Source organism: Myxocyprinus asiaticus, chromosome 18, assembly GCF_019703515.2.
Source record: "Myxocyprinus asiaticus isolate MX2 ecotype Aquarium Trade chromosome 18, UBuf_Myxa_2, whole genome shotgun sequence".
Taxonomy (NCBI): domain Eukaryota; kingdom Metazoa; phylum Chordata; class Actinopteri; order Cypriniformes; family Catostomidae; genus Myxocyprinus; species Myxocyprinus asiaticus.
The window spans coordinates 11,996,295-12,020,234 of record NC_059361.1 but is presented as its reverse complement, the minus strand read 5'-3'; the positions used below and the strand labels follow the sequence as shown (position 1 = coordinate 12,020,234).

Here is a 23,940-nt window from a genome sequence, read left to right as displayed (position 1 = left end):
TATTCTTTATGAAGTGCTGACCCAAAGATCCAGTTTACCAAGTCTTTCTTTCTTTCTTTCTTTCTTTCTTTCTTTCTCGGTTTCCAAAGATTAGCTCACATTCCCAGCCTCTTGTTACAACAATGTTGTTCCTCTTGAACAAGTGGGTGGGGCTTCGGAGCTGCCTGGCCCCCACCTTCCCCCGCTCCTCCACTGTGAGAAAGAGCTAGAGAAGTGGAGGGAGGGGTGGGGAGGACAGATAGCCAGACTGATTCTCTGAGCTGAAGAATGGATCAGCAGTGTGTGAGAGCGTGCGAGAGAGAGAGAGAGAGAGTTTATGATCCCCCAGCATACACATTATCAGAACAGTATCACTTCAGATACCATAGGACAACAGACCAGATTGCTATGACAGCAGACCGACACTGAGCGACTGAAACGCAAGAAGAAGAAGAGGAAGAAGAGACAGGCAGATCACATAGAGCCTCTCTTTATAAAGAGGGCACATCGGGGGACGGACAATAGCAGCCAACCAGAACACTGTGAAGTTTATAAGCCTCACTTCCTCTACTTGGTACCTCTGAGGTCACCTCCCCTCCAAAGTGCTGAGATGATCCTGGAGGTCTGCCTGATGCTGTGGCTGACAGGTCACGGTAAGCTGCCTGGTCTCTTCGCTATCTGCTGTGTTGTGTTTTGTGTCAGTGGTCAGTGTGTGAGCAGGGACTCTCTGGGAGTTAAACTCTGTGAAAGAGAGGTACTCTTGTATACCAGCTCTGAGGTTTCGGCTGTGTCAAACAGTGGCAGAAGTGTGCTTTGAAGTAGTTGTGCTAATTGCATGGCATCTTGCTTGTCTGTCATGCGTGAGTTTCATTGAACCCAAAATTACAAGATCTTTGAACTTAAATTGGTTTTGTAAGTGTACCCCTAAACTCAAAGCTTGTAAGGTCACTCTGTGTCAAGCCCTTGACCGAAGGCATGTCAAAGGGCATTCAACTCACAAAGACAGGCATTATGCACCGGTGAACGAACACAATGCACTATTTCTCACCTATACCAGAGCAGTGTGGCAGTTATTCTTAGACAGAGTCTGTAAACAGTCAGGCTTAGTATTGGCTGATGGATTTTTTTGTGACTTGCTGCCAGGTGGTTGCGTTTGAAAAACAATTGGAATCGTAGGCTGACACAGAGACCCCTGAGAGGGGACGGCAGCTCGCTTGCTCCCTCCGCGAGGATGTGCACGCAGGGAACAGCTCAAAGTGGAGCTCTGGCAGCAACTCGCAAGTACTAAATAGATAGAGTTGATTTTTATGGAGTTATATTTGTGCCACAATTCTGAACGCACAAAATTATATTTAAATCAAGATAATATTTTGAGCACACAAAAAGGTATTTTGCATGCAGAGTGGGTAGGAGAAGAAAGCAAAATGTAAGAATTCTGAGCAAATTCACATTCAAATAAACTTTATTCAAGCAAATAACTTTATTGCTCAAAGTGAATTTATCTTTGCAAGATGATACATTGCTTTATAAAACTGAGTTCAAGTGTGTGCAAAATAACTTTTTGTGCACTCAAAATATCATCTTGTGCATGTAGAAAGTTTTCTGCGCGCTCAAAATATCATCTTGCGCATGCATAATTTTTTTTGTGCGCTCAAAATATCATTTTACACGTGTAGAAAATGTTTTTGCTCTCAAAATATCATCTTGCGCATGCAAAATAATTTTTTGTGCACTCAAAATTTTCATCAAAAATATAATTTTGTGCTTGCAGAATTGTGCCACATATATAACTCCACAGTATGTCCGCCTCTGCAGCAAGCAGTGACCTAGAAATGGAAGTTCAAATAAATCCAAAAGCACTGAGCCCGAGACTTCATTTGAGCCCCTCATGCTGGAAACCACCAGCAGCTATTGCGTAACAAATAGTTTATTGCACAAAATGTGTGAATTTTAATTGAATCATGTTGCATTAGTTATTTTCTGTTCTGGCAGTCATGTAGCCATGCTTTGTTGACAGAAGTAGTCAGAGAAATGTCTTTCTTTTGAAATTCCCTTTTTCTCTCTCCCTCTAATTCTGACTTTTTTTTTTCCTCTCCACGGTTATCACTTAACGTGCACAAATCAAAGCCGAGCTTATGGCAGAGCAAACTTAATGACCTGCTTATCACTCAACTTGTTTCCTCTTTCCGACTCTCATTAAATCGTAGCGAATACCCCTCACTCACAGTCTGATAGCAAGAGCAGTGAGTTTGTGTTACCCAATCGCAAATATATAACTTCACATGCATATACATTTACATTTATGCATTTGGCAGACACTTTTATCCATATACCCAAGCAAAAGCTCATAGCAAGAGAGCATGGGACTACTTTAAGCGTGACAGTGGGAGAAAAGTATGGGGTGCTCTGGTTCTTGTTTAGTAGATCATGCCCCAGGAGGCTGTCAGCTTTATGATCTAGTTTTATAGCGGTATTAGTATGTCCTGCCATGTATCCAACAAATAGGATATTTTTTTTCATTGTGGATATTTTATTTACGTACTGTATCAACTGAGAATTTATTTTATTTTATTTTTCCTTTTTTTTTTTGAAGATTAGAGGGAATGATTCATTTAATGATATCTTCACAGAGACAATGGAAACACAAACTGACTTAAACACTGACTATTTTACAGCTGGCATAATGAACTTTCCAGTCCCCAGAGGTGTCAATTTAGTATGGTGAAATAAGTTAAATAATTCATGATGAATTTATGAAAAAAATACTTAATTAACTGGCAATGTGGTGGTTTAAATCATATGAAAGCTCATTAGCCTTTGACATCATCATTATAAATGCTGAAGATTTTTATGCAACACGTAAACAATACACACAGCCGGCAGTAGAAATGCAGTCAGACACTGTCTGATCCCCTTCCCATCAAAATCTTTAAAGCTTTCAGTGCACAGAAAGCATCACCAGGCGAAGTTGCTTTGTTTTGATTTGCCGTGCAGTTGAGCTGAGCCAGTTATATAAAATAAAAGCGGCCCAGACAGGTAAATAAGAGAAAACTACAGCCATTCCTGTCGCCCTGCTCTACCCCAGGGGGGTGGCAGTTTCCCCAAACCTAAATTGCGTATTACAAATTATTGCTGTTTATGGAGCCAAGCAGTGGCAGCAAAAATAAATATATAAGAAAAAAAAAAAAACCTAGACGAAAAACAAGTCTTTTATATTAATTTAGGAGACAAAAAGAAGGATGAGGAGTTGTGCTTGTTTGTGTGTATGTGTGCGTGGTTGTCAAAAAGTCCAATAGCTGCACCGGGACCTTAGAGAGGCTGTATTGAGTTTTTGTCAAGAGTTGAGGGTATATGTAGGGCACTCTTGCTCTCTCGCGCGCACACACATAAACTCACACCTACACACACCTAGTGACAAGCCCTAACTGATGGCACACAGCCGGACAGAAGCTCACCCTTGTGAGGCACAGAAAGCTGTCGCACCACAGGCAAACCTTCTGTCTGCAAGCTCGTCTCTCTACTTGTCTCTGTCTCTCTTATTTTTGCACATTTTCTTGCTCTCTTAGTCATAGTTTGCTCATTTTCTGGGAGGCAGCACTTTGTCTAATTCCCGAACTCATTCTGTTTCCTCTTTTTCGTTTGTCCCTTGGATGGAAATATTGTATTTTTATCTGTTTTCTGTGACTGTGCTTGTCAGAAGGAAAATCAAAGTGTTTTTTTTTTTTTTTTCATGGAATTTCAGCAAAGATCTTGTAATATACATTATTTTTCACGTCTCTAATACTCTGTTTAAAGGACTCGATAACGTTATAGAGTCTCATTATATGTTAACCAGCTTTTTTCTTCCCCTCTCATGCTCAAGTCCACTGGGGGCAGTGTGACATAGATGTAAGGATGTATTCAGTATCTGTCTTTGACTATCTATATTTCTCTCTTCCTTCATAATTCGCTCCCTCCATCCTTCCTATTGCAGTCTTGTTGTGATAGATGAGGCAGATGCTCTTCAGGAGTGTCAGGTGTTTAGTCACATTGCAGCCAAGAGCGTAAGCTGTGTCTTAACCCTAGACAGCAGGTCTTAGTGTGTTCGCTCTTTCTCTCTTTCGCTCACTAAGCCACATCTCAGGGGGCTGGAATTTAAAATGTCACTTTTGGGTGTTTTTAGGCCAAATCTCAAGTACAAAAGGAATCAAACATCCCTTATGTGTTTCATTCTCAAATGTCAAACAATTTTCCATTGACTGCTTACTGGTCAGACTTAGCAAATCATTCTTTGTAACATCGCAAATCCTTTTTTGACATGGATGTAAACCAAATCTGATCAAATATAATGGATTTTTAAATCTTAGTCATATTTCAGGGTTAATTAATTTAATATTTATTCATGACATTCATATTTCATCTTAGGCAGGGAATTGTTCACCCTTGTATTAAGCTTTATGTATGTTGTTGATGGTTGCCCAATTCCAAACTACTTAAATGCACAGTCAACCCAGAAAAGCAAACACATATCAGTATTCTTCTGTCCTTCTTGCTGTCATCCTTTATCAACAGCCGAAGCCGAAACGTTGACACCAGATCTGTGTACTGATACATATGTAAGTCACTGAGCTGTGACTGCCTACTTTTTTATTGTTCCTTGTGTGAGGTCCAACCCCCTTAATATGGACCAAAAGGCTCTGACCCATTTAATATCACCTCTGGCTAGATTACTCCTAAAGTAAACCCTGACTACTGCATTTCCTGGAGAAAGGGATGTTACTTTCTTGAAATAGTACTATTTCTAATGAGAACAGAGATTTTATTTTATTTTTTTTATTTCATGTATCCTTAGTCTACATTGTATCCAAGTAGAGATCACTGTTGAGAAAGAGCTTTAGATTTTTGAAAAGTGTGATCAGGTCTGGAAATGCAGAAAGGAATGGAATCTTTAAAAGTCACGGAAAAGTATGTAGTGAAAATCTGTTTTTCTATTTATGCTAAGCTCTGAAATATATCAGCTGCTAGAAATTGCTCTTTGTGAGTGCAATTTCTATAAAACAATTTTTAAAAATCCATGTCCAGTAATCATAAATGGCTTGAAAAGTAATAGAAGAGCCATGAAAAACTCATTGGTCAAAAGGTATGAGAATCCTGAGATTTACTTTAATTCCCAATAAAAGAAATGTGCCATGCTGTAGTGTGTAGGTGTTCACATGTAATTATATGTCTGTCTAGTGTTTTGTGTAAAAAAGCATTATTTGAAAATTGAGAGAAAGGGTTTTCTCTCATTTCAGTTGAGTTGTTTATACCTCCTCAGATTCAGGTCAACAGAAGATGCCCATTAATTTGGCCTTGATTCCTGCAATCCAGTGAGAGCAGCTTTGCTGAGAAGCTCTGTGCATAAACAAAATGTGTTTACTGGACTTTATTAAGCTGCACCAATGAAATCGGTGCTCTTAACCACAGCCGAAGAAACCAATCCCCCCTTCATCCCTATCTCGATGAACCTGTGTCGGGTAGAGAGAGGCTCAGAGGGCAGGGAGGGTCAGCCTCCCAGGAACACTACAAGGATTATGCCACAGATTATGGCAGAGATTAATGCCATCTAAATTGCAAACTAATGTGTGGACACAACAGCGAGAGAGATGTTTTCCCTGTTTTAGCTGGCTGCACTCTTTACTGCTAACACAGAAAGAATTAAAGCTAGATTTGCATTTCCTTAAGGGAATGCCAGTTCTATCAGAAAGACTCGCAGGCTTGGTAAAGTTGACATATTTATTTGATGAAATGATATTGAACCACAGAATAGATATTATCTTTTGGCGTAAGCCCCTTCTGGTGGTCCGATGAGATTGCTACTTGAACCATCAGATCCTGGCAGAGATAGGAGGCAGGGAGCGAGGAGCCTACCTCCTGTGCACGATGGGACTCAACTGGTGGTGGTGGGGAGGTCAAGTTTGCCATGTTAGCACACTGAAACAGCAAAGAGGTAGATTGAAAACAGGCTTTTAAAGCAATGGCTGATGTATGATTGACTAGGAGCTAACTAGATAATGCTGTGATGATGTACAGCTGCGAGTATCCCGCTAGAACTACGCTTATACTTACATAGATTTCAAAGCAGCAAAAGAATATTGTTAACGTTTTAAGTAAGTCTGTTTACAACTTTGCTCCTGTCAATACATTCAGTGTGCATCTTGTTTACTGCAGGCTTGGAATTAACACCATGTAAAGGTGGCTTAAGATGGTTACACAACCATAAGAAAGACCAGCCCAACTGTATTTCAGTATGCAAATGGTATAAGAAAGAAGACCAATCGGATTTTAATTTCAGATCTTGGAGATTTCAGTAAGACATTTTCAAACTTTAATTTAAAATTTCATAGAAATGTAAATGCAGCGTAGTTCTAGCAGGAAGACTAGCAGCTGTACATCATTGCACCATTAGCTAGGTAACTCCTAGCCAATCACATGTAAGCCATCCTTTATAAGTCTGCTCACAATCTATTACATTGCTGTTTTACTGTGCTAACATGGCAACCTCCACCACTCCACCGCCACCAGTTGAGTCCCATCCTGCATGTGGGTAGGCTCCTCGCCCCTGCCTCCTGTCTCCAGCAGGATCTGATGGTTCCGAGTACAACTTCTTCAGACCGCCAGACGGGGCTTACACTAAAAAGAGACATTACATTCCTGTTTTAAATTCATCAAATAAATGTCATCTAAATCTTTACTCAAGTCTGCGAGTCTTCCTGATAGAACTTATGAAATTATACAAAAAGAAAAATAGTTAAAAAACTCTTAAAGGCGCACACCTCGCACAGCAAATTTCGTAGGGTGAAATACAGCCATCTCAATGGTTATCTGCACAATAGTGAATTTCGCACGATGGACTTCCGGTGGCGAAAAATTTCCCCTCACGGATTTCGCATGGTGTTCAAGTTTTGTGAACTTTGTCAGGCGAATTCTCAAAGTTGACCAATCAGAAGTTGCTTGGTTTGGCAGTGTGGGCAAGTGTGTTCGTACAATATTCACCAGGGGCGGACTGGCCATCGGGAGCACTGGGCATTTTCCTGGTGGGCCGCTGGGTAATCTGGGTCAGCCCACTGCAGCGCAAGCACTAGCCCATCCTACAGGCGATATAGGCAACTGCCCTGGGCTCCAACATGGCCGTGCGGAACCTATAACAGAGAGAGAATTCAGTAAACTTAGTACGTTTAAAAACAATACAATGGCTTTTATTTTGAAATTGCTTTCACAGTGGCACAGTTTCCATATGCACGTGTTTACTTTGTAACTCACATGGACTTCATTATTTGACATACAAATCACAATAATGGTGACAACCAAAAACAACATATTAAGTATCAGATGAGCTCTCAATTATCACAAAATGACAAATATCTGCATGTTACAACAATTTAAATAACAGCAACATAAATAGAATCGGCAAACAGTAAATCTATGAGCAGTACATAGTCATTTGGAAAATGTATGCATACTGCAAAGCATTACTGGGAGCTGAAGTGCGGTTTGCTGAATAATGCTCACACCTGATAAAAATGCAAAAATAAGTCAAATAAAAATATTACTTTGTGGCTATTTGAGTCTTTGAGGCTTACTTTGTTTGTATATGTGTGTAAATGGAGTACATTTGTCTGTTAACTGTGGGGGGCTGCCATGCAGCAACAATTACAGTAGTGAGCCTTAGCATGCTAATATAAATGCTAATAAGTCTTTAAACTTGTACTCTGGGAATCATGGATAGAGAAAGCACTTGAACATAAGGTGTGTACCTGCCATTACAATTATGAAACTGCACTGTTATGCACCCAAGATTATACAATGGGACCTGGGACATACTCTCCAAATCACTACAGACAGCCAGACACACCTCAACAAGGTACAAGGAAGGAAACATCATTACTAGTAAGTGAAAGAATGTTAGTGAGTGTGCTTTTGTGTGACTGATATTGCCTGGTAGTTAAGGTTCTTGTTCTCAGAACTGGTTCCAAAAATTCTGGATCCAAATGATTTTCAAGAGTTTTGATTCTGTGAATGGTTCTTGCAGTCCAAATTGAATGTGACGAAAGTGAAACATTGAATTGCATTGCAAACGATCCGTAAATGAAATATTCTTATAAGCCATTCTGTATGAATGAATTGGCCAAAAAGATTCACAAATCACTTTCTTTATTTCTTTCTTTCTTTCTTTCTTCATTTTTCCTCATTCTGCATCTGTCTGTATGGGAAATATTCCACATTTGCGGCAGGTTAATTAGAATGTTGCGGTTTTCAGTGATTGTGGTTATGGCCTACAGGGGGAGCTGTAAGCCATAACACATCAATTCAACTTTGAATTACATCTCATGTTGGTGATAGTAACAGTAACAAACATTTGGCATTTAATCAACCAAATGTCATCAGTGTCACAAAATCATCATAATGTTAATATGACATCTTCATCTTAATATCTAAACTATATCTAAACAATAAAAGATTAATCAATATATTCTATTTATCAACTGTATCTCAATGAAGTCAACACTACTTTGGATCTTTGGAAAATCAGGTATTTATCTCAAACATCCCTTAAAATTCCTCTTTTTGTCATTTTAATTCAAAGAGGACAAGGATGGGTTGATCAATTATTAACTATTTTGTTTCATAGGCTGGTCCAGTGGATTAAAAGAGGTTTTACCTGCATGCTCTGAACCCAGTTTTGAATTCAGTGAATGAAGGACTTGGCTCTCCAAACACCTATATGTCCTTCATTCTTTTATTTCCCTGTTTTTGGTCTCAATGTTGTGCTGAATACATTTTACCTCAGTTTTTTCTTTGTCCTTTGAGTTTCAGAGTGCTTCTCTGTGAAAGGGCAAATGTTATAAGCCATACTTTATTTAGCCAAGGCTTTTCTGTGTATTATGATTTGGATCTTGTTGAATTCCTTTCATGTGGATCTCCATTATCTATCTTTTTATCCTGTAATGTATTTATACATATTTTACGTTGGTACTCTGAGAGCTTTGACTTCAAATGGAGTTTAATTGTGTGGAGTTATTCCATGCCAGTACGGTGGCTTGAAAAATGCTAATGTGCCATCAGGGTGACTAAATGATTTGCTATCTTTTCAAATGTGCTGGCAGGGGTTTCAATCTTGTTGGCTCCCAGGGCCAGTTGACAGTGGTCTCCGCTCGGTCCCCTGAGGACATTAGCTCAAATCAGTGAGTCGGGCAGCAGGCGCTGGCATGCTGTGCTGTTGCTTGGCCATGACCCAGCTCCCCACGGCCCTGCCCTTGCCGGCCTGCAAAAAAAAAAAAAAAAAAAAAACACCCCTCCGAATAAGAATCACCCCTTAAAATGGATTTAATCAACTCCTCAAAGGCTGTTTTGGAGCCTGGTTGAACAGAGAGGGGCTAACATTGGGGCACAGAATGGCCTATCTGTTATTGTAAATGGGGGTTGGAGGCACTGCTAGGGTCTCTGGGAAAGGCCAGTGATAAAGGAGCTATCATTCAGAGATTGGATTAAGAGCAGAGTGCCCCTAAAAGAGAGTGCAGTTTATTGAAGCCTTATCTTAAGTGATAATGTTACCATGAAGAGCAGTATAATAGCAGAAAAGTAGACTGCAGCCATATAAAAGATATGGGTCTGAAGTAGAGGGGGAGATAATAGGCTGTAAGTGTTTGTGCGGTCAACACATTACATGCACAAGCCATACAGAGTGCTAAGTTGGGGTATTTTTATTAGGATGATGGGGTGAGAAAAAGAGCATGAGAAGGAGAGAGGGAGACAATGCTGGGTCACTGGAAACAGCCTATCAATGATCAAGCCTTACTTTTTTAACACGTTTCTTTTAACCAAATAGCAGTCTGACTAGCAGTTTTAGACTGTTTTTGTCTTACTCTTTATTTGTGTGAGTATGATTACTCTGGATAGTATGTGATAGTAAATACATTTAACTAAAAATACTCTGTCGTAAGCCTTTCACTGGGCTGAGGTGGAAATATGAGAGGGAAATAAATGGAGGTAAAGAAAGAAAAGGATATTGTTCCGTAGAGAGCTGGCTTTAGGAGGGATTTAGGAAAGTCAGCCTCTCTAGTTTCTCAGCACGACTCCAGAGGATTTTTTTTTTTCTCCCTTTCATGGCTATGTTATCTAAATGTTGTCTGATTAAGAACATCAAAACACAATACCTCTGAAGGTAAACAAACTATTCCTTCACAAAGCTGGAAAAGCTCAAAGCGAATGGGATTGCTGTCACAAATGAAAGGTAACTGAAAATTGCAAAGATAATCCTTTCCACTGACATGCCTGTCTGTTTGTGTGTTGACGTACCTGTACAGTGTGTGTATGTGTGTGTGTGTGTGTGTGTGTGTGTGTATGTGTGTGTGTGTGTGCCAGTTCTTAAAATTTTGTGATTTATTTTTAAATTCTCTCTTGAATGAAGATTAATTTACTGTAGTAACTAATTTAATTTTTAGTTTAGTTGTCAAGCTTAGTTTTGTCCAGTATGTTTTCCTATCCTTGTTTGAAAACATTATTTAATATTCATTATTTTTGTAATTCCGTTTAGTGCCACTAGAGGCTCTGAATTGATGCTTGAGTGAGCAGGACATTCACTTTTACAAATACATCTTGGATGGATTCCTCCATCCTAGATTCCTTACATTGTATCCTTGACTCATTTCCTAAGAGGGTGGAGCTAGGAAATGATGAAAAGATGCAAGGAAAGGAAACAAGGATGCACAATTTTAGAAATGAAAAGCACCCCATATTTCTCCAAGTGGACTAAAGAAGTTACCATCGACCCCATGTTCTCTCAGTGATGTTTTGTGTTCTCAGAGTGTTGACATTATGAATTTTTTGCAGCCTTTATGTGAGGAAAAGGGATGTTCATAAGCCAGTTTTGATGGACTGGCTGGAGGAAGGTCTGGATTGGCTCAGAAACAATCCCTATGGGTTTCATCAATGTATGCAGTAAGTTGTGATTTATCAATCACATTTATTTATTTATTGTTTTATTTTATTTTTGTTTATTTGTTTTTTGTATAATAATGGTAGACAATCAGCTTTTTCCTTTAATTATGAGTTCCAAAAAAAAAAAAAAAAAAAAAATATATATATATATATATATATATATATATATATATATATATATATATATATATATATATATATATACACCTATCAGCCACAGCATTAAAAACACCTGCCTAATATTGTGTAGGTTCCCCTCATGCTACCAAAACAGCTCTCTCATCAACAAGGCATTTCCGTCCACAGAACTGCTGCTCACTGCATGTTTTTTGGTTTTGGCACCATTCGGAGTACATTTTAGAGACTGTTGTGCGTGAAAATATCAGGAGATTAGCAGTTACAGCAATACTTAAACCAGCCCATCTGGCACTAACAATCATGCCATGGTCCAAATTTTGACCGCATTCTGATGGTTGATGTGAACATTAACTGAAGCTCCTGACCCATATCTGCATGATTTTATGCACCGCACTGCTGCCACATGATTGACTGATTAGATAATTGTTTAGATGATTGTTGATTGCTGGTTTGAGTATTTTTGTAACTGCTGATCTCCTGGGATTTTCATGCACAAAAATCTCTAAAAGTTACTCAGCATGATGCCAAAAAAAAAAAGAAAAACATCCAGTGAGGGGCAATTCTGCAGACAGAAACATCTTGTTGATGAAAGAGGTCAACAGAGAATGGCCAGACTGGTTCGAACTGACAAAGTCTACGGTAACTCAGAAAACCGCTCTGTACATTTGTGGTGAGAAGAATACCATCTCAGAATGCTATTCTGAGATGTGGGTTGGCGCTGTTTTGGTGGCACAAGGGCGACCTACACAATATTAGGCAGGTGGTTTTAATGTTGTGGCTGATCGGTGTATATAATCATCATGTTTCTCCATTATGTCGCATTAAATGGATCAGACCATTCTGCCTTTCAGACATGGGTATGGTATACATACAATGATAAAGACACACCCTCCAAGTGCTAGAGAGCACATTGATGTATCAGATACAAAAGCGACTTTCAGGTCTTCTGCTTCTTGCATTTGAAGGTTGCCAAACATGTGACTTTCATCTTGTAAACCAGCAGACAAGGCAAACAAAGGCAGAGAACACTTTTAGTGTCCTAAATGCAGGATGAGAGAGAAAGTAAGAAAGAAAAAGACAGAGAGAGAGACAGAATTATGGGGTCTTTTTATGCCTGAGCCTGTTATGATGTCCTCAGTGAAAATGGCATCTACTTCATAGTGCTTTCTATCACCTCTAATGCGCTCATCATTCTGGCACCGCTGAGGTAAAAATGAAAAACCAGACGCCATCAAAAGGCTCAGGTGCAATTAAGGGGGCAACCATGCTGGCCATGTTCAGGAGAGGGGCGGTACCCTGGTGTTCCTCAGCTCTTATGAGAGAGGATAATGAATAGGAAAATGAGCAAACTGAGCCCCAATCCTCCTCACAGGGAAAGTAAAATGTTCAGAGTATGGCAAATGTAAACATAGCAGAGGCTTCCTTTTAATTGCTGTTGGAGCTTTTGCCTAGCGGTTAGCGCATATAATCCAACATTTCTACTAAAAACACCAGCATATGTTGCGTGTTGATTGCTGGTGTGCTGTTGTCTCCACCAAACTTCTTAACTACCTTAACCTGCAAGAGTTCCCTGGTCCACCAGCTCCATAAAAAGGTTGTGCTGGTCCACCCACACCAAACCAGCTCTGACCACCATAAACCAGCATGGAAATTCATGCTGGTTTCCTGGTGTCCCCATCAGGCTTCTTATCTTAACAAGCAAGAGTTACTTTTTTAACCAACTTCATTAGAAAAAAACATTCTGGTTGACCAGCATTTTTGCAGGTTAACAGCATGGCTATACTGTCACCAGCTACACCAGAACTAACCAGTCTAAACCAGCTTGGGAATACATGCTGGTCTAAACTAGTCTTTTCAGCAGGGTCGATCTGCTGTGATGTGATGTTGTTCCTTAAGTCTATTTCTTTCAATACCCTTTGGTGATCAAATTTCACAAAAGTAATCATCATAACACAGCAGACATGTGATAATCATGATGTAGCTGCTATTCCCTTGACACAAATGCTTAAACCAGATAGCAGAAAGATAAAAAATAAGGGAGAGCTAGAGTTTAAGATTTAAATAAGATGAAGATCGTGGAGAGATGAGGCAACAAAGACACAGAAGTAGGCAAGATAAAAAGAAAGAACTGAAGTACAGAGAGATCGAGAGAAAGAGGGACTGGTCTCTATGGTTGATGGAATTCTCAGAGCTGAATTAATGATATCGCAAGAGAAGAGCTGGGCCCAGTGGAGACCTGAACCAGATTTCAACCTGAGATCCCTGGAGGTGGCAGCCACACAGCATGACAGTGGAATGGGCCACAGCATCATAATCTAGCCCTGAGCAGGACCGCTGGGACCCTTTTCATCACCACGTTTGCTCTAGTGCTCCCCTGCTTTGAAATTATGTAGGACATGGATGGGGACAGACTGATGTGTGTGTGTATTTTGGTGGCTGGTATTTATCTCAGCTAGTGAAGGCTCTGTTCCAAAACCTTGTGAGCTGTATTGCTGTCTACAGCCTACACAGGCAACACCCTGACTGATTATTTTGGAAGCTCTTTGGAACAGAGCTAGAGTTATATTATTCTGAAAAAATAAGTTTCTAATAAATTACAACAGACCATTGTATGCCACAAGCCTTATGAGAATAAAGTTGAAATTATCAGGCAAAAACTGAATGTAATGAAAAAAGGGAACCAAGAGATGAAGAGAACGAGAAATAAAGCATGAGGAAGAGATTAGGAAGCAAGAGATTTAAAGATGTCAGGTGGCGGGGAAATTACCCACTTTGAGAAGGGAAAATGCGTTTTCATTCCCGTCATTGCTTGAATTGAAAATCAGTCCACATTACTCAAACCCCATCCCTCCCTCTGCTCTGAGGAAGGCATGCTCCACTAGTATGACTGCGGCTGGAGAAAGCCTGCAAGCATATGTCATTTAAATGCTTAGACAAGTGGAAGAGAGCAGGGGAGATGGCAGTGAAAGGGAGGGCAGAAGACATTATGTCGGGGAGGGACTGTCAGACAGAATCAGTCACTCCCGCTCCAGAACTTCCTGCAGTATTTACAGGTCAGAAGAGGAGAGGGACCCCCCCATGTGCAACCGAAGCTCCTCCTGAGAGAGATAATGCGAGAGAGAAAGATTGAGTAGTGGAGGACAGATAGAGAGGTGGCCAGCATGTTCTCTGTCTGATTGTACACTGACAGGTGTGAGTATTGTTGTCTCTAATTGAATGAGAGAGGGGCTGCGGGCTAAATGGGTCAGCGATATGGCAGCAAAACCTGCTGCCATGGTGTAGAAGGGTTAAACGGCTTTGCTGCAAATGGTGGACAAATAGGGTCTGCAGGGGTCTGCTTCAATATTTGATGGCATTACATTTACTGCAGCAGAGCTGCATGTAATTGAACTCACATTGTTTTGCAACAGTGAATTGTGGCACAGATTTGGATCCAATGGGATAAGATGTACAGTGAGAAGGACAGAAGCGTTTTTGTTGTTGTTGTTGTTGTTTTTAATCTATTTTTTTATTTTTTATTAACAGGCTCTAAATAATAACAACTTACCCAGAGGAACATTGTATTACTCAGAGGCTGCTCTGAGTTATGTTTCTTTGAAGTTTCAACTTTGTTTCAGATGTTTTATATATATATATATATATATATATATATATATATATATATATATATATATATATATATATATATATATATAGATATATATTAAGACATCAAGAACCTTTTTAAGGCCCATCTCAAGACCTTATATAACAAAAAAATATTCTTGTAGTTCATAGAAGGATAGTTGCACCATTCATCTTGCGAGTCATCTTTCCTACTTCTCGTATTACACCGCAATCTCTACAAGTAAGCTAATAAGATAATTTCAACTCAAATCAATATTTCACGTCAGTTAATTTATAAGTAGTCTTATAATATGCGGGATAATGAGCAGTCTTTTTTGCAATTTTAACACCAGCAGAACTGATTCAAACCGGAGCAGGAAATCAGCTGTTTCTAGAGACTTGTTCTCATATGATAAGATAATTTTGAATATGCAGACGTTTTGCTGGACATTTTAGTTGGAGGCGCAGCTGTGTTTTTTGGGAGATGCAGGTGAGGGAGACAAGCAGGCGCGCTGGTCAAACTCCGTCGGCGCGGATTTCGAACAGCGCTGCCGAGCATTCATCTTGCGAATCTCCGCTCTCTCCCTAACAAAACAGACGAACTACATCTCCTCACCCACACAAACAAGGACTTTTCAACCTCTGCTGCCTTGTGCTTCACAGAAACCTGGCTGAGTGAAGCCATTCCAGACATCACGTTACATCTGCCGGGTTTTCAGCTGCTCAGAGCAGATCGCATCGCGGAGTTAACGGGGAAAACGAGAGGCGGTGGAACATGCTTTTACATCAATGAAAGTTGGTGTACAGATGTAACAACATTAAAGAAGATGTGCTGTCCTAATTTGGAAGCACTCTTTATTAACTGTAAGCCTTTCTACTCGCCACGGGAGTTTTCCTTGTTTATTCTGGTGAGTGTGTATATCACGCCAAACGTGTGTTTGAATGCCGCGCTGCAACAGCTGACTGATCAAATCACAGACGTGGAACAACAATACCCGGACTCAGTTATTATTATTCTTGGGGATTTAAACAAAGCAAACCTCACATGTGAAGTGCCCAAATACAAACAGCACATTACATGCCCCACCAGAGACAGAAATATACTGGATCACTGCTACACAACAATAAAGGATGCATATCGCTCTGTCCCTAGAGCAGCTTTGGGACTATCTGATCATTGTCTGGTTCATCTTCTTCCAACCTACAGACAGAAATTAAAATCTGCTAAACCTGTAGTAAGGCCTGTAAAGAGATGGACCAACGAAGCAGAGCTGGAACTACAAGCCTGCTTTGACTGCACTGATTGGAGTGTTTTTGAGGCTGCAGACACCAATCTGGATGAGCTCACAAATACTGTAACATCATATATCAGTTTCTGTGAGGATATGTGCATTCCTACTAGGATTTATTTAACATTTAACAACGACAAACCATGGTTTACAGCAGAACTCAGGCAGCTTCGTCAGGCCAAAGAGGATGCTTACAGAGTTGGGGATAAAGTCTTGTACAATCAGGCCAGGAACACACTGAATAAGGGAATCAGAGTGGCTAAAAGAAGATACTCTGAGAAGCTGAAAAACAAGTTTTCAGCTAACGACCCTGCATCAGTGTGGAGTGGCATGAAACAACTTAAGAATTACAGGACTCCTGCCCCCAACCCTGTGGTGGACCAACAAGTGGCTGATGACCTGAATATGTTCTACTGTAGACTTGAAAGTCCCAATCTCACACCCCACATCCACTCTGACCTTCACTTCACACAAACACCAACACCTCCTGCAACCCCCCTCCTCCCCCCACCTGTTACTCAACCTGCACTTAAGATCTGTGTAGATGATATGTGCTGTGTCTTTCGAAAACAAAGGATAAGGAAAGCACAGGGCCCAGACGGCGTTTCACCTGCATGTCTTAGATCCTGTGCTAACCAGCTGGCCCCCATCTTCCCACAGATCTTCAATAGATCACTGGAGTAGTGTGAAGTCCCATGCTGCTTCAAATTTTCCACTATCATCCCCATCCCAAAGAAACCAAAAATCACAGGACTTAATGACTACAGACCTGTCGCCCAGACGTCTATGGTCATGAAGTCATTTGAGAGACCGGTGTTGGCCCACCTGAAGGACATCACTGGACCCTTTCTAGATCCCCTTCAATTTGCTTATCGAGCAAACAGGTCTGTGGATGATGCAGTCAACATGGGATTGCATCATATCCTGCAACATCTGGACAGACCAGGGACATATGCAAGGATTACACCAACTCTCTGTTCCCACGTCTATCTGTCAGTGGATTATCAGCTTTCTGACAGACAGGGAGCAGCTTGTGAGACAGGGGAAATTCACTTCCAGCACCTGTACAATTAGCTCTGGTGCCCCCCAGGGATGTGTGCTCTCCCCACTACTCTGTTCCCTCTACACCAATGACTGCATCGCCAAGGACCCCTCTGTCAAGCTCCTGAAGTTTGCAGACAATACCACTGTCATCGGCCTCATCTGAGATGACAATGAGAAGGGAGATTAAACAGCTGGCTGTCTGGTGCAGTCAAAACAACCTTGAGCTGAACACGCTCAAAACGGTGGAGATAATTGTGGACTTTAGGAGGAACCCCCTAACACTGTCCCCCCTCACCATTCTAAACAGCACTGTGGCAGCAGTGGAGTCATTCAGGTTCCTGGGCACTACCATCTCACAGGACCTGAAGTGGGAGACCCACATTGACTCCACTGAAAAAGGCCCAGCAGAGGTTGTACTTGAAAAGCTTTGAGCAATAATAATGCAATACACAGCTTAGTATTTTTATATTATCCAACACATCCTACCTCTTCTGCCATTACATTCCCTTGCACTGTATATAACCGATTTGTATTTAGATTTGCACTACGTATGTGTGTGTGTGTGTATGTATGTATATATATATATGTATATATATTCATATATATATGTATATGTGTATATATGTGTATATGTATGTATATATATACTGTATATATTGTCTATTGTGTATTTTATATATACTTTTTTCTTTTCAATATTTATCTATTTTTTTATTCAATTTTAATTATTCTTTAAAAGTCTTGTTGCTGTTTTTGTATTGTTGTGTACTGGAAGCTCCTGTCAACAAGACACATTCCTTGTATGTGTAAGCATACTTGGCAATAAAGCTCATTCTGATTCTGATTTTGATTCTGATAATTTCAGCTCAAATCATTATTTCATGTCCATTAGAAGGATAGTTCGCCCAAAAAATAAAATTCTGTCACAATTTTTACCCTCATGTCGCTCCAAACCCATATGACTTTCTTTCTTATGCAGAACTCATGAAGATCAATCTTAAAAATAATGAAGATCCATCTTATAAAATCAATGGAAGTTAATAGTGACTCATTTAAAGCTTAACCCAAAATTATTTAAGAATTATGATTATTAAACATTTCTTATATTCGTTTAAGAGAATATGCTTGAAGTGTATGCGTAAGTTATGGAAGGACTGACCAGTTAAATCTCTTAAACCCTATTTTATATTTGCATAAATACTCTGTTAAATTGATAGGAATGAAGATGGAGGGATGAGAGAAGGTATAGAGGGAGATAAGGTTTGTGTGAGCATATAAACAATGGTGTGTATGACAATGCTCCCTGCAGAAATAGTACGAGGAAAGGTGCCACTGCGAGTTTGTCAAGGCCAGCGTAAACTTGTAGAGTGAGGGAGAGAGGAAGCAAGCGAGAGAGAGATAGAGAGATTGGCCCCAAGACACTGTCATTCTGATTAAGTCACGCAGAGCAGAAAAAGAGAGCTGGGGAAATCAAATCAGTGCAACACCGCAGAACGCATGTGGCGAAACATGGACAAAAACAACCACGGAAAGGGAGATAAAAGGATGAAAGCAACACCACTGAGTCGGTACACAGATATGGATTATTTTCTGTCCTAAAAGGTCTTATTGGGGCCACTGCTGTGTGCAGCTATCTCTCCATACTCAGACTCTCAGCTTTAGCTTTCAGACACCTGTCTGACACTTCTTTCAAAAGTTCAGCAAACAAAATGTGACAGAGACAGTCTTCTGCATGCCATCATTTCCAGGAAATGGGAAGATGGCTAAAGCTCTGTTGAAACTCCTGAGGCATTTCTGGTTAATTTAAACAGAAGAAGGGAGTTGAAAAATATGTCAGCTTAAAAATGCAATGTACTGTAAGAGATTCCCGTAAGAGATTGCTAAAATTACTAACTTTGACAAAGCTCAGTTTGAATAGAAATATATCAATCTGATATATTATTTTTTGCTTGATTAAAGTGGTTGTTCATCCAAAAATGAAAATTATGTAATAATTTACTCACCCTCAAATCATTTGAAACTTGTATTACTTTTTTTTTTTTTTTTTCACAAAAGATGTTTTAATATATATTGCAGTTTATCTTTTCAGTAAAATGGCAGTTGATATTGACTCACTTTATAGCTTAAAAAAGGACCAAAAACTATCAAAAAAGTAGTCCGTGTGATTTGGGAATCATATTCCAAGAATTCTAAAGACATTTGATAGGTAATAATCTTGATGTCCTTTCATGATTGCTATGACATAAGGCATGTATTCATGCAAAAAAAAAAAAAAAAAAAAGAAAAAAACCATTTCACTGAAAAATTACTTTAATTTCAGGTTCTCTCTCAAAAAGAAAAATTGTATGCCTTCAGAGGACTTGGAATATGTTGCATGCAAGGCTGGAAATGGGAGTCCGGGGTGGCATTCCAGATCAAACTGTTTAATTTTTTTAGGGGAATGTAAAGGATTTCTATCTTTTATCCACTTGTGACAATGAGGGACGCATTTGAAAGGGGTGCAATACCTCTAAGGGTGCCGTTCTTTTATAAAAGCCGCTGACTATGCCACCCTGGTAAATGTACCAGGGAAATGCCCAAAGGACACACCGATTCTAATTTCTTAATTCCCTCACTCTACAATAATACGTGGAGCAAGAGGACGCAACACCAGCAAGGGCGATCAGTCAACACATCACACGAAGCGCACACACACACTACTACAACGTAAAAAGGTTATTGTTAAATGCTAATCCAAAAGAGCAAATTACCACAAAACATCCAGCAGCACATAGCTTCAGCACATGAGAGTGTGGCATGGGAACGAAGCGGCCAACCAACAATGACATCACACCCAGTGGCCCACAGCCACCTTAATATACTCCTCTGGAATAGGACACCAATGATCTACACACACATAAGGGGCGGGGTAATCAAACCCAGGCAGAGAGATGCAGCAAAATCATGCACTCTACTACACACTCAATAGCCTATGAAAAATATGTGAGTTCTGCGCATAAATATATTGAGATTTTCTGCATCTGTGGTTGCGCAATGTTGACTTTTGTGAATGGCTGGAATACATGCAGCCAATGCAAATGCATCTCTATCAGTGTGCGTCCTCACAACACCTTAGACCAAGAAGTTACGGCAGGTAAGTTAACTGAGTCTGCACCGGAAATTCGGCCGAAAATGTAAACACTGTCTGATAATGATGTCTAGCCAGAAAAGAGCAAGTGTTACAGTTGATGAGACACGTATTGAGTGAAAACATTACATAACCATCCACACATGCACGCAACAGATCCACAAATGTACACGGGAATCCAGAAATACATGCAACAGATCCACATATGCACTTAACAATCCACAACTACATACAACAGATCCACACATGCACACAACAATCCACAAATGCCTTGACAGACACACATGGGGGTTTACCACTATTACTGTTCAGTCAATGTCAACTGTATCCTTCCTCTACCCTGTAACTGGATTCACGTTTACATGTGCTTAACATTTGTTGATTTTCAGAGCACTAAACTAAGAGGTGGCCATTGAAAATATCCTGCTGTTTTCTTTAACCTGAGGACAAATGTATTTAAAAAGGATTGTGTGACCTTCTGAACTCTGCACCCCATATGCAGATTCCTACACATTGTGTCTTTAATTTGGGCAGAATTACACAGGTAATTTTCTCCAAAAAGAAATTATGTTGATTGAAATTTGTTTGTTTTGTGCCACACATAATTCATTACTGTTGTTCATTTACCTTTCATGCCTGTGAAAGAATATCATTGAGAGGAGACATGAAATGTAATGTAACTGTGATGTTGTTATAAGTTATAGAGGTATTTATATCTGAAATGTCATCTGAAAGGCCCCCCCCCCCCCAGTAGATCTAGGCGATTTCAACCAAGTCAAGTCAAGTCATTTTTATTTGTAGTGCCTTTCACAACACACATCGTTTCAAAGCGGCTTTACAAGTTGCATGGACTACTTTTATTATATTATTAAAGTGGACACAAGTATGCATTTATTGCTACATTTCTTACAGTGATTGCAAGGATATGTTTTGTAGACAATTTCAGTCTTAAGTTTATTATCTACTTTTAAAGAAATGTAAGATATATATATTTTTTTTTTCTCCCATTGAGCATTCAAAATCTAACCAACACTGATGACATCATAAGTGTAGGCTGTTTACACAATGAGGCAGTATATTGCTATTGTTGAATTACCTCGAATGTGGCTCATGCAATCACAGTTTAAAATTCAAACTATCTGTTTTTTTTATTATGATTCTACACTCAAAGCTGTATGACATTATCAAGCTGGAAACTGGGCTTTTAATAACGGCTCAGTGCCCTCAAGCATAGAGAAAAATACTTTCAATCCTTGGTCACACAAATCCAAGCACCAATGATTTTTCATTGCTTTAGGTATGTCGCCAATTACATGGAGACTGTTGTAGAATATTGAGCCTTTTGAAGAACAGTAGCACTTTGATAGATTCTTTGAGAAAGACACACAGCAAGCATTCACACTGAGCTGTTTTAAGTGGAACTCGTGCAACTTTGATAGTGAATATTTCATCCATTTTTGACGTTAACATGAATAAATTTAGATCAAAATAGACATGTCTTTTGTCTTCACTCATGATTCTTTGTGTGTGACATGAGGGGGTATGGATGGATCTTTAATAAAAAGGCTCCTCAAGAACACACAAATATAAACAAAAATTGATTTGTCAATTGGCATACTCTGCAGGGACATATGTTTAGTTGTTGTCTCTTTGTTGGACAAAATAGAACTTCCCATAGGAAAGACAAATCACAAATAAGATCTCTTAAATGTCTTATTTGTTTCTCCTAGACAGAAATGAGGTTACATGGAGAGCAAATGAAGTCTCCTGCAATTGTCTCATTTGTGTCTGTTTTTATTTCTCCTGATGTATTTTAGGGGAAACGTCTGAGACAAAAATTATAATCTCCATTAATTATCCTGAGCCATGAAAGAGCAACATCTAAACAATACAATTTCTCTTGGGTTTTGTCCTCATGGTATAAGCATGCAAAAGACCTTAATACGTAATCCTAGCAAGTAAATATTATTTTCACACTCTCGCACTGGTTTGACATCATGGTGCACTTGGATATTATATGCAATGACCCACTGAACAACTCTATGGTGAGAGAGTGAGTAGGAGCTACAAAATCAATGTGGAATTTACATGTATCTTCTTTCTGCTAATGCTTATTGAGAGCAGTACCAATAGTTACTTGATACTAGTGCCAAAATGACTGACACCTCTTTAGCTCTGGACATGTACAGTAGGTTGTGTGCAAATAACCCCGCAAGCACACATACTGTGCATAAACCTCTAAAAACCAAGCAATAAGTTGAAAGGTCAACAGGTCACTTTTTGATCTTTTCATAACATTCACGCATTTGTTCGATGCTTTTATCAAAAGCAGTTTGCAGTGCATTCAAGGTACACATTTCATCAGTAGGTGTGTACCCTGGGAATCAAACTCATGACCTTGGCATTGCAAGCATCATGCTTTACCAGTTGAGCTACAGAAGACTGAAAAATGACTGTCCTTACCTAATTCCTTCTAAAGGCATTCTATGACATCATCTTTCACTTTCATAAATGCATCTAACAAAATGCTTTAGATAGCTTGGCACGGCATTGTAACTAACCATGAGCTTCAAGGCCAGTGCCATGGCCTGGGTCAGGGAAAATAACTTGTGACTGGATATTTGTGTCACAGTGACCAGAAATGAGGTCAGTAGCATCTAAATTATTTTATTTGTGTTGCTGGTGTTGAAAAGGAAGTCAGCAGTCTCCTATTCAACAGGGTTGGACACGAGACACTGAGGTGATGGCCATGCGAATAAACACAGCAAGTGAACAACTGATGCTGTGAATTTAACTATACTGCTATAAAGAGACCAACATGCTGCTTTATATCTAAAGAAGCCCTTTATATCTAAAGACACACTTTCTGTATATTGTTACAATACTGTACTTTTTGTTGTTGTTTTTTGCTGCTAAGCAAAATGTAACTCTTAAAATATGATGATTATTTCACAAAGAGTGGACAAGATGAACTTTGAAATGTTATAATGATTGCTATGCCCCTTTATTGTGCAGAATCAAGTACATTCCAATTTAAGGTCTCTTTACACCATGTTCATGTTTTAAAGTAAAAAAAAAAAATAAAAAGCAACAATGCACTCTTTCACAGGCCAAAATATTGAAGTCCAAATATTGAAGTGCCATCATCTGTCGGAACATTGGAAGACTAGGTCAATGTTTCAATTGTTCTGAATGTCTAAGCTTTTACTCAAGTAAATGTAGAATAATTTAAATTAAAGCTTAAGCAACAGTGTTGCATGTCAGCAGTCATCTAACATGCCATATGTTCGCTGACTAACACTCATCTTTGTTTAATACTGGCCTTCAAATGTTATCAGGCAGATTACTCAAATTCCTGCCTGACAACTTCAGGCTTTGTTTAGACAGACGACAGCACATCATTTTCCAGAATCCAAAATACTTTTAACACATTAACTTTATATAAAGAAATAATAATAAAAATAATAATAATACAAATAAAAAATAAATGTCTGTCTTGGTTGAGGTGGAAAAAAAAAAGAGAAAACATTTATGCAACCTTGATAAAAAGGTACGTTCATAAAGGAACCATGAAAATGTATTGCACTGTTAAAGGTAGCCTTGTCATTCCAATGAACACAATGGCAAAGTCATCATTCACTTTGTGAACTAAACTAAAACAGCACCAAGAGGCTGATCACACTTTGAATTCAGTAATCGTAGGTCAAAGTTCTTCTGCTTAAATCAGTCTGTGCTTACCGAAATTCATTGTATATGAATTCAACAGGAATGCATATTTCATTAACTCTAGCCCAAACC

The 23,940-nt window shown here is 39.4% G+C and overlaps 1 protein-coding gene across 4 annotated transcripts in view; it reads left to right on the top strand.

Moving 5' to 3' along the window:
* Window positions 1-261: 261 nt before the first annotated feature.
* Window positions 262-23,940, top strand: part of LOC127456176 (kin of IRRE-like protein 3) — a 305,835-nt gene continuing 282,156 nt past the window's right edge. For all 4 annotated transcript variants that reach the window (XM_051724531.1, XM_051724529.1, XM_051724530.1 and 1 more), the window contains exon 1: window positions 262-632. In XM_051724531.1, the coding sequence (XP_051580491.1) occupies window positions 590-632 (43 nt within the window). In that variant the 5' untranslated portion in view covers window positions 262-589. The remainder of the gene's footprint in view (window positions 633-23,940) is intronic.